Consider the following 11,546-nt stretch of genomic DNA (forward strand, 5'->3'; position numbering starts at 1 on the left):
AACTTCTGGACTGAGAATTTCTGCTTCGTGTTTTAAGTTGTGGCTCTCATCATCAGCGTTTTTGAGCAACTTAAGTATTTATAAGGCGACGGGCTTTGCGCTAAGCTCTTGGTGTGCCATGTCTCAATCCCCGCAGCAGCCCCAGAGAGTTCTGCTTGCATTTTACAAACGGGGCGCTAAGGTGGCAATTTGCAGCAGGTCCCCCAGCCCTTTAGGGGTCAGGTTTGAACTTGAACTCAGTCCTTTGGCCGTGTTCTGTCACAGTAGCACTTCCCATCCGAGTGCTCCCTCTGGCATCTCTTGGGATATTCCGAACGAAACTAGTAATTTTGGAGTGTGTTTCTACGGGAACCCTACAACATTACCAGAAGCATGTTTGGGGTCATTTGTGATTGAGTCGTGTCAGGTAGTTTTTGGCTCAAGCCTGTCTCTGTGTAGTAAGTGCGCTTAAGCAAAGAACGGGCTTCGTGCTCCATTTCACAGGCTGGGGGTCCTCCAAAGGGGCTCCCTTCCTCTAGAGTCAGAGCTAGCAGTCCAGTGGAGCCTGTTAGCCAGCGGCCTCCCAGGCCGGACCCCGAGCTGGATTCGGGATTGCCTCCTCGTCCCTGTGAGTCATAGTGACGCTGGTGTCTCAGCACAAGGATCTGAGGCACTGCTGTCCGGTAATCAGTGAGGCCACTTCCCACACTCCGTGACTCCAGCCGGCTTTGCGTGGATGCAAGGCCTCTGGGAACCCTCAGGGAAATCAAAGCGGTCTGGCTGTTGCTCAGCACAGGAGGCAGGGAAAAGGCAAAAGGAAAGGCTTTTCCCAGAGGGGTAAACAATATTTGTACAAGAGCTCATCAGAAATGCAAAGAGCAAAAAGCAGGTAAAACTGTTCCCAGTGTCCCACTTCTCAGGCACACGGGGGACGAGACCCGGAGCGGTTGACTGTAGGTTGCCATATTCATTGGCTCGTGCAAGGCTTTCGATTATTATTATCATTAATAGAAACACCTATTTTCAGATCTTTACCCAGACACACAAAAGCATTAAGTTAAGCTGCTGTGCAGGCTTCTTTCTAAAAAGAAGTTTGGGGGCACCTCTTCAGGTCTGACCTTCGCTGCTGCTAGAGTCAGAGCACTGGGTACATGGGGGCGAGAGGAATCAGGCAGCAGAGAAATCTGGAAGACACGTATGGAGATGGGCGAACTGGTAACTGCAGGGAGCATGTGCAAAACTAATAATGGGCATAAAATCCTGTATTTCATACTACCAAAGTCACATACTTAAATGATACATGTTTAAAATTCTGGAGGACTCGTTTAGGACACAAAAAAACATGCGTTTTGACCTCTGTGACTAAGGAGGGCGCTCTGAAAGCTATACAAAAATGAAAACGAGATATCCAATTCACCGATGTATGCATTACCTGGCACTCGTGTAACAAAGTACCTCAGCCTGTGTGACTTCAACAACAGAAATTTATCTTTGCACGGTTCTGTAAGCCAGAAGTCTGAGATCAAGGTTTCTGTGGGGTTGATTTCTTTCCAAAGGTCATGTGGGAAGGATCTGTTCAGGCCTCTTTTTTCAACTCATAGATGGTCGTCTTGTCCCTGTCTTCCCCTAGTCTTTTCTCTACGTGTGTCTGTTCAAATTCCCTCTTCTTCTGAGGACACCAGTTATATCCGGTTAGGGCCCACCCTCATGACCTCATTTTAACCTGATTACCTCTGTAAGGACTGTCTCTCCAAATATGTTCACATTCTGAGGTGTGAAGGTCAGGCATTCAATATGAAATTTTGAGGGGGACGTGATTTGGCCCCTAACAACTGATTCATAACACCTGACATGTAGAAGCTGTTGGAGCCTAGAAGAAAAATCTATGGGGAAGCAAATAAGAAATGATCGATGGAGCCTTCCCTACTGAAATTTTAAATGTTTCAGACTTGAAACTTCCCCCGTTTGACATAAACTAAAATCTGATCTTCCAGTAGCACTGGTAATGTAATGTTAAACATCAGCAAATCATGGTGTGCTAAGTGGGAACTACTTATCATTGGTTATAATAATATACTTCATTTCTGGTCTAGGCTACCAATACAATTGATAAGACTTGATCATATGATACATTTTCTATCTGTGCCCTCATTACCGCAGAAACAAGCTTTTGAACACTTACATATCATCTCAAGAATAAATGTTCTTCTTTCTGGTCTCTGACGTAGGCCTCAGAAATGCATGCTCTTGGGGCGCCTGGGTGGCTCAGTCGGTTAAGCATCCGACTTCGGCTCGGGTCATGATCTCACGGTCCATGAGTTCGAGCCCTGCATCGGGCTCTGTGCTGACAGCTCAGAGCCTGGAGCCTGCTTCAGATTCTGTGTCTCCCTCTCTCTCTGACCCTCCCCCATTCATGCTCTGTCTCTTTCTGTCTCAAAAATAAACATTAAAAAAAATTTAAAAAAGTAATACATGCTCTTGCATGTACAAACACACATTCTCAAAACTACCTATACAAAATCATATTTTCTTTGCAGTTTCCCTTGCATTATATTTGCCTCGCTTCAGTTTTATTCCGTACTTAAAAACATTTTTCGCCAAAGGTGAAAAGGACAAAATTTAGCAGCTCAATAGCGAATTCACACACGTACCCACAGCTTTTGTTTTCTTTCTGTAACTATACACGAGTGAGAACATCCTGGATTAAAGGCCTTACAGATGAAGCAGCTGTGATCCCCTTCCTCACTACTCTTCTTTCCTGTGACTCAGGGGGAAAATCCCCACCCATGTTTAGCGGTTGTGACACTTGCACACAAATGAGTAGATGTAGCTAATACGTGAGGGTGATGTAGACGTGTTGCACTAAAAATAGGGGTTGCAGCTGAGGATTCTCTACCTGGTATCACGTACATATAGTATGGTCAGATCAGAGAGTGACCTTGACACGCTTATGACTCTACTAAACAAAGAACGTGCATCCTCAATCTTGGGTTGGGGAAGCCAATGGGTATCTCAGTTGCTTCCTTATTTAAAGAAAGCAGAATGGACAGACAGAAAGGAAGAATGGCTGCAAGGGCTGTAGAGAGGAGTCTTGGGGTGAAGGGAGAGGGTTTATTCTACCCATACTAGGTGAGTTGCTTTGGAAAGTAATCGACCCATTTAGTGCCTTTCATTAAGCTTCTTCTGTACAGTTGATGAAATCATTTCCTCATCTCCTCCATTAAGCATTCAATTAAATCTACATGACTCACCGGTGTTTTCATAGTTGAACTTTCTATTGTGAGGAGGTGCAGTTCACTGCAGAGTCTCCTCTCACAGTAAGTGGGGGCAAGACAGAGATTCCTCCCAGGGGCCAGACATGTTTGGTTGGTATGTAGATGGAAGCCATACTGTCTTTTATAGATCACATAGTGTCACATCTACTTGATGGCAGAAAGCACATGTGTAGGAGGACAGATGGTTGAGACAGAGTGGGAGGGTACTGTTATGAAACAATTGACGAGTGAAAAGGAATGTGGACAGTGAGGTAAAGAGCAGGGATCAGCATGTGGGAGCATCAATGAGCAGTTGTTTGTATGTGTGTATTCCATTCACAGTCCTAGAAGTAAGTGCCCTGAGTCGATAAAAGAGGAAATAAAGTGGTATTAAAAAAAAAAAAGAAATCCAAGAAGAAACAACAAAATTATTGCACAGACTTTGGACTAAACAGATCTGATTTTTAAATAGAAATTTTTTTCCTATATTGTCAACATAATCTGTGCTGCCCCAATTTAAACTGAAATGTGGGGAATTTAATGAAGGAGACCTAGCCAAGTAGGACCTGGATTCTAGGCGGATCACCAAGTTGTACAGTCACGATTCAACAAGCCTTATTATTGGTTCTGAGCAACAGCTAGTTGATGTGAGGGATTACATATTTCAGGTAACTGGGCAGCTAATCCTTGAAGCACAGGTGAGTTCCTTTAAATAGGTTTATGAGACATTGAGAGGATGGTGGTGATATCCAGCCCTGTGGACCTATTTACATTGTGCCTGTACGGTTTGACAGTGATAGAATCCTTTCCCCTCCCTCAGTTCCCATGATGTATTGAGCGAGTCTCCAAAGGTTAGCTTCTGCGGTCTGTCTCACATGCCTCCAGCCGGCCTCCTGCTCTCTGCACCTGCGGTGTCCATTTCTGACTGCCCATAGCTTCCTCCTATATGAATTCTACCTGTTAGAAGGTGAAAATCTTTTTTTCTATTCCAACTGATAATCCCTCCTATTGGCTTAATGGCCCAAAGCTACTTTATTTAAGTCAGTAGCAAACAGAGTTTAACTCACTGTAGTTAAAATCCGGGCTCTGCTCAACCATTTCATCTCTCCATTCCTTTTTATCTGTTCTGTATGCTCAGCAGGCCCTCTGAAAAAAGGGAATCAGAGCAAAGCATTTTGATAAGAAAATGAGATAAGCTTATTCCAGAATTCTCAACCCTTCTGCCTCTTTGAATAACTTCTCCCCTCAAGTTCGCTGAAAACCTTTACATGGATTTCTTTCTTTTAAGACCTACTCCCCCAACGCTTTTCCTCTCAGATTTCCTGACTATTGAAAAAGGGAGGGAGTGTTTACTCAAACTAGCTTCATGGCAATCCTGTTCCTAGAAGGGCCTGTGATAGGCAGAAAAGAGATGATGCATGCTGTTTGATTATTTGCTTTTTGAGAACAAATTTGCTGTGACGGGGTCCAACATAAGTCACTGACGAGAATGTAAGTGAGTACTGCCTTTCAGGAAAGAGATATGTCAGTACATATCTGGAGCTTTACAAGTGCCCTGTCCTTTGGTCCATTAGATCCTCTTTAAAAATCTTTACTAAGGCAAAACTTTGTAATATAATGATTTGTCTACCAAAAACATGCGCCGCATCATTATTGTAACCAAAAGTGAGTACAAGCTAACTGACCAACAAAAAAGGGAAGGTCACGAAACATACGGGATGGAATGTCATAAAGGAATACTACATCGTCATGTTTCAAAGTACATGCAATGGTATGGGAATTAACAGTAGGAGGCTTAGTATAAAGTACTTGATCAACTGTCAATATATTCCTACTAAAAGTATACATATGTTCATTGAAAGAAAACATAAATAGAACCCACTGTGAAAAGTGCTATTTCTGTATCGTGAAACTATGGGTAATTTCTGTTAACATGTATATGTTTCTTTACTTTCTACTTAACAGTGGGGTGACTGGGTGGCTCAGTCATTTGAGTGCGCCATTCTTGATTTTTCCTCAGGTTATGACTCCAGGGTTGTGGGTCCCAGCATGTGGGAACTCACATGCTCCCTCTCTAAAATTAAAAAAAAAAAAAAAAAAAAAAAAAAAAAAAGTTAAAGTTTTTAAGAAGAAACTCTTTGATCTTCAGGCTAGGTGTTCTATAGACATTATTTTTTCCCCTAGTAATTAACTCTCCCTCTGGATACTCTTTTACATCACATGCATCTACAATGTCATAATAAACTAGGAGGAAGAGAAGTAGGCACTGAAGCCATAAAAGTAGCTCCCACATACTCATGACTTTTAAAATAAACGTATACCTGTAGAGTATTTTACAATTTTGAAAGACACTCACATAAAGCAATCTTGAAATCTATGAGAAACTCTATGAGAGCAGAATTTTGTCTTGTTTGCCATTGTATCTCGGGATCTAGAATGGTGTCAGGGATATACTGGATACAGGGTATATAGGGTGTATATTTGCTAGGTTAACAGATGAATGTTTTTTGAACAGTGATGGTCAAGTAGGATCTTAGCGATTGTAATCTCACATGATATTCATGATGGCCCTCTGAAGAGGGTATCCTCAATTCTCTGAGGACTTGGTTCTTAGTATGATTTTAATGGTACTTCATTGTTTCCTCATTGCCCTACTAAACAAATGGCCATGATGCCACTTATTACTTGAGGATTTGTTTTTGGTTTGGTTTTGTTTTGTTTTGTGGTGTGTGTGTAGAGAGCATGAGGGAGTGAGAGGGACAAAGGGAGAGTGAGGGAAGGTGAGAGTCTTAAGTAGGTTCCGTAACAGCACAGAGCCCAATGTGGGGCTCAATCCCAAAACCTTGGGATCATGACCGGAGCTGAAATCAAGAGTCAGATGCTCAACTGAGCCACGCAGGTGTCCCTTACTTGAGGATTTTGTTTTCTATCAGAATTTTTTAACTGTGTATGTTCAGAATTTATTGTACCATGACTCATTAATTGTTGTGTGTTCCTACTGCCTCTTTTCTCTGCTGTCAGTACTTGCTATGTGTTGTGAGAATCTTCTCGACTAGATCTTGAGGTTTCTAGATAGAATACGGTCAAGATGGCACTCCAGGTGCTGAGATTCATAGCAATAAGAGGAGCCTGAATCTTTTCTAGAGTATTTCTTAAAGTCTTCAGACTTTCTGAACACTGTCAAATATATCTTAAAATAGCCTGTTTCTTTTCAAATTATACACCTACCAGGAGAGAATGATGAGTACTATCCTCCATCACCTCAAAAACTGGCCAGAGCAAGAATGAAAGTTAAAACACACCAAGAGCATCACTGTGGGTTTTCAATGCAATGGTGTCCCGGTAGGGATCATCCAAGGGAACAAAACAAGTCACTTTTTCAGGCAGGTGCCCTTTGTGTTCGCATTTCCACAATGGCTCCTTTCCTGTTTGTATCCACTTCAGCTTCACAGCCTCAGTTCAGGTGGGGTGGAGTGACATGTAGCCTGGGGTCTTATTTGATGTGTGGCCTGTATGTACTTCCTTCCCTTGACCTGGCTCTTTTCACTGTGAACTAAGGTTCCCTACTGTTTGACATCAGGGCACTGATCGCATTGGCTCTTCAAACCTTTGAGAGTAGCTGCTACGTGACTCTGTTACAAAGCGCGTGCTTTACCCTGCTGTAGCCCTGCCCCAGGCCTATTCACGACCCTCATTCTCAGCAGATTTCTCTCCCCGTCACCTTGATAGGCTACTAAAACGGGACTTAACTTTTACTCGCAGAGTTAAATCAGTCTTCTATTTTAAAGACAAGAGAAAGGGTGGCAAGATTTTGATTGAATCCACACTCCTTCCTTCCTTTGGGAAACAGTCCTTTCCTATAAGCTAATGAATTGACTCTTTGTTTCCCATCCAAGTGGTCATTTCTTCACTTTGATGCAGCATGTATTTCAGGAGCACTTATTATATGCTCAGCACTGAAGACACAGATGGAAGAGACAGACTTGGTCTCCTCCCTCACGGGAAGGAGGAAAGGCATATCGAATAATTAGATACAAAATTAATAGTTCAATTCTCATTTTGGAATAGCAGTGAGAGGCACATGGAAGTATCCAACCCACAGGTAGATGGAACCTGCTTAGTTTGGGAGTTCTGGGAAGGCTTCCTTGAAGTGAGAACGAGTAGATGTTGGCTAAGCCGAGTTGAGGTGACAGGAAAAATAGGAAGAGAGAAGGCAATGTGTAAAGGTGGAGGTGAAAATAAGCAAGGAAAACTCAAGGAAGCGCCACCAGGAAGATGAGGGCATGGTGAGCCAGTGAGGCACGTGTTGTTGCCAGGTTAGAGATTTATGCCCTTCACTGAAGAGTTGCATGCGCTAGGCACTGTGCGAGGGGCTAGGGAAGTAACCGTGAGTTGGGATTCTGCCCTTGCACAGCTTGTACTTAGGGGCAATTACAGGATCAGTGATGAGTGCTCTGAGAGAGGAAATCAAGAGAAAACGTTTCTCTGAAGGTCAAAGACTAGGGGAGAAAAAGAATGGTGTGCTCGAGGAAGTGAAATAAACACAAGTGTAGAGACTCTGTTCAAGGGAGGTGACCAAATGATGGTCCAGAGACAAACAAAAATAAAACCAATTCCATGTGCTACACATGTGATGATCATTGGAGGCAGTGCTGTGTTGTGTGAGGAGGTCCAGGAGTTGGAGAAGGACCCCTCATCTGATCTATAGCTGGATCACTGTGGACCTGGACGAATGACTGATACTCCTTGGTTTCTATTTCTTCATCAACTACATAGGAAAGTTGGACCAGGTACCTTCCAGATGGTAGATTCCATGATCCTGTAGAAAAACCCTCATGTACAGTGGGTAAAGCCTGAGAGGTTGTTCCTAAGCTTTTGAGGTCACAGAGATGAGTGGTAACAACATTCATTTAGTCTGTCATTAAAATGTACACAAAAGTCACCCCAGAACTGCATTTGTTCGGAAGCAATATCACCAACCCAACTTTCTTCTTTATTCTCAAAAATTTGAGTACGTTTTTAGGTGAGAAACCAAGCTGACCCTCTGCAGATAGAAATTTGTCTTTCTTGCCCTTATTTTTTACTGCGGTCTCCTCCCTTTTCTACTTGGACTTGAACTTAAGGTGTGCAGTGTGTCAAAGCGGTGCCATGGTGACTTGCCAATGATGTCAAAAACGTGGCTTTGGTTGGCATTGTGCAGATTACATGGGCAAGTGGTCGATTTCTTTGTGTTTAGCAAGTTGTCAGTTAATGAATATAAAATGCCGGCCTTCACCAGTAAGGAATTTGGAGAAATTGAGAAAATGGAAACTAAACCTGGATCCCAGCTGACACCCTAGATTGTTCTCTGAGGATACCTTTCTAACAGACAGCTGTTGTTTAAAATGTCGACCAAAGACTGGGAATTATTAAACATTGAGACGCGATCTGTTTGGACATTAAACAGAAAACCTTCTTGGACTTTATAGATATCTTTGAACGTGGAGGTTCTGGTCATCTTACCTTTCATGGGTCAAAAGGAGAAGACATTTATAATGACAAGCAAAAACAGAGTGAAAGTTCAAAGTCTCTTCAGTTTAGGTGGAAAGCTGAGGATAGGCATGGACAAATGAATATTTGTGAGCAGCAATTTAGCGGGATTTTAGCAACTCCTGACATAATTGTGTATGGCACCCCTTACAGCTTGAGTAAAGGGAGCTTAGGACAATTACCTTGTACCTTACGCTACCTCACCTAGTATATGATGGACTTGAGAACTTATCAGAAGAAGTGGTGAGGATAAAAATAGAAAAGGTTCAAGCTCCAAGTTTTACAATATGTGATTGGTATTATGTCCCCTCTCATTATAAGCCTTAGGCCCCTCTCATACACAGGCCTTGTGATCCAGTGAATAGTCCCTGTTGGCCATCGTGCGTGTCCCAGTATTCCTCTGTTGTTTAGCACATTCAATGACCTCAGCCAATGGGTCTTGGGGATGATTAATTATACGGAGAAATTACCTCTTGTTTTTAGCAGGTTTCATTAGTGTGGTAATAGACCAACCTTAACTGAGCACAGGCTATTATGCCATCTTCTGTTCTCAGGGGATTTTAGTCAACTCATTTAATTTGGATATTGACCCTGCATATGCCCATTCGCAAGTGAGGAATCTGAGACACATGCGTGAATTAACTTTCAGGGAGTCTCAGAGTCACTTAGTGGTGGACCAAAGACTTATACTCCAGCAGTGTGACTCCAGAGCCTATACCTAACCCCTGTGTTTCTACCACTATTGTGGACCAAACAGGGAGAGGATCTTAAAAACATTTAGCAATAGCCTTTCACTTGCTAGCCTAGTGATCTGACCATTCTCATTTGTGGAGCCAAAGCTGTCATGTCCTATTCTACACTGAATCCTCCTAGGCCTAGGAAGAGGGAGACAGCAAGATGATTGGAAAAGGATGGAGTATTTTGATTTCAATCCTCATGGTTTTACTTCCGTGGGTTAGCCCAGGTTGGTACATTCCATTTGCTTCATCCACAACTAGGATACTCTGTAGAGTCAAAGCTCCATGTAGTTCTTCATGTATGAGTAGCTGGCCAAATCAGGAGAGGAAGCTATCAGGCCAAATGCTTATCAACAGCCCCATGGAAAGGGCATGTGGAGAGTGAGGGGCCGAGCAGAGCTTTTGTAGCTCTCCACTGAGCAGTGTCCTGGTACATTCTCCCAGGGAGGTCTGCTGTGTTTCTATTTTCTAAGTAGGACCCTAAGATGACAGGTATTTGCAGGTGTTTACATGAAGGCAGGCTATATTACTCCTGCCTGTTCTCCCAGGCACTCTTACACACCGTACCTTCTCTACCCATCCAATCCTTTCATTTCTGGACAATTACAGTTAACTCATGACCAATAAGGGTCCATTTAGAGGTGATTTTTTAAAGAATACTGTAAGTGTATTCTATCAATAACATTTTTTTCTGTAGCTTGCTTTGATGTAAGCATATAGAATATAGCATATAACATATACAATATGTGAAAATTGACTGTTTATGTTATTGGTAAGGCTTCCAGTCAACAGGTAAATTTGGGGGGAAGTCCAAAGTTTTATGCGCATTTGCAACTACATGGGGGTTTGGTGCCCCTGACCCTAGCATTGTTCAAGGTTCACCTGTAGAAGAAAAGTGCCCCCCTTGTTTGCTAACGTGATGCTTTTTTCTCTGTTTTTAATCACAGCAGAATCTAAGAAGAAGAAAAAGGAAGGCAAGAAACAGGAGAAGATGCTGGACTAATGCCATCTTCTTGGACCATGAAAAGGACATCAGCAAAAAGGAGCAGTTAACTATTGCATTTATACCCATGTAGGCTTTGTATTCAAAAATTATCTATAGCTAAGTACACAATAGGCAGAAACAAAAAGAAAAGAAAAATTTTGTAGTAGCATTTTGTAAAATGTATACCATAGTACCACTAGGGGCTTATAATAAAGGACTGTAATCCTATTTAGAAAGTTGACTTGTAGTACATGATAAATGGTAGAAAACTGAGGTAAGTTTTTTGAAGTTATGTGATATTTTACATTTAAAATCTTTTTTTTTTACCTTTTTTTCTTTCGGCAGCAATTTATGTGTTATGACCATGTAAACTACTTTTCTCGTTAGATAAATTTTTCACCTAGGCTTTTTTTCCCATTTGAGAAAAATATATACTAAACAAAGCAGCAATAAAATATAATCATCCTATCTGAGGAAAATATCTTCTGCCAATGGATTTTTTAAAACAAACTTTAGTCCACAAAATGGAGGGAGGGGGCAGAGCATGCCCTACTTCAATGTTGACTTTTTTTTTTTTTTAAGAAATGCATGAAAAGAAATTCGCTTTGGCAGGAACATTTGTTTTCTTAATGAAATTATTTTTCCTTCTGAGGAAAAAAAAGACTAGGAAAATAAATCAAGGTGATTCTGGAAAAAGTGCTTTTGTGTGCAATCATTTGATATTGTAACCCTCTTGCTTTGTCCCCCACACTCCCCCAGTCAACCTGTTAGCAGTGAGAATTTATCATACAAACTAATTAAATTCCTCTTGGGCACAATTTTATAGAGGATTTTTGTATATGTAGTATAGATGTAGATCTGTAGCGTTTAACTATCAGTTCTTGGTACTGCAGAATTGAATAAAAGTCCCAAAATAATCTAGAGTTTGATGGAACAGAAAAACCCTTCTCTTACATACAATATGCATGGGCTACACAATCCAAATCAGGAACAGAGTAACATATGCAAAATAGTAGAGTCTATACACGAAGAATTCCTACTCTATTATCTGCCGTATGTACC

The 11,546-nt window shown here is 41.8% G+C and overlaps 1 protein-coding gene across 2 annotated transcripts in view; it reads left to right on the forward strand.

Moving 5' to 3' along the window:
* The window catches only part of PTN (pleiotrophin), a 131,010-nt gene extending 119,708 nt beyond the window's left edge, over window positions 1-11,302 (forward strand). Inside the window, exon 5 of one of the 2 annotated variants that reach the window (XM_086689250.1) lies at window positions 10,450-11,302. In XM_086689250.1, the coding sequence (XP_086545376.1) occupies window positions 10,450-10,502 (53 nt within the window). In that variant the 3' untranslated portion in view covers window positions 10,503-11,302. Of the gene's footprint in view, window positions 1-10,446 lie in introns of both variants that reach the window. The other variant, XM_086689258.1, reaches the window with a different exon arrangement.
* Window positions 11,303-11,546: the final 244 nt, after the last annotated feature.

Source organism: Puma concolor, chromosome A2 (assembly GCF_028749965.1).
Source record: "Puma concolor isolate L17-30 chromosome A2, mPumCon1.1.hap2, whole genome shotgun sequence".
In the NCBI taxonomy this organism is placed as follows: Eukaryota; Metazoa; Chordata; class Mammalia; order Carnivora; family Felidae; genus Puma; species Puma concolor.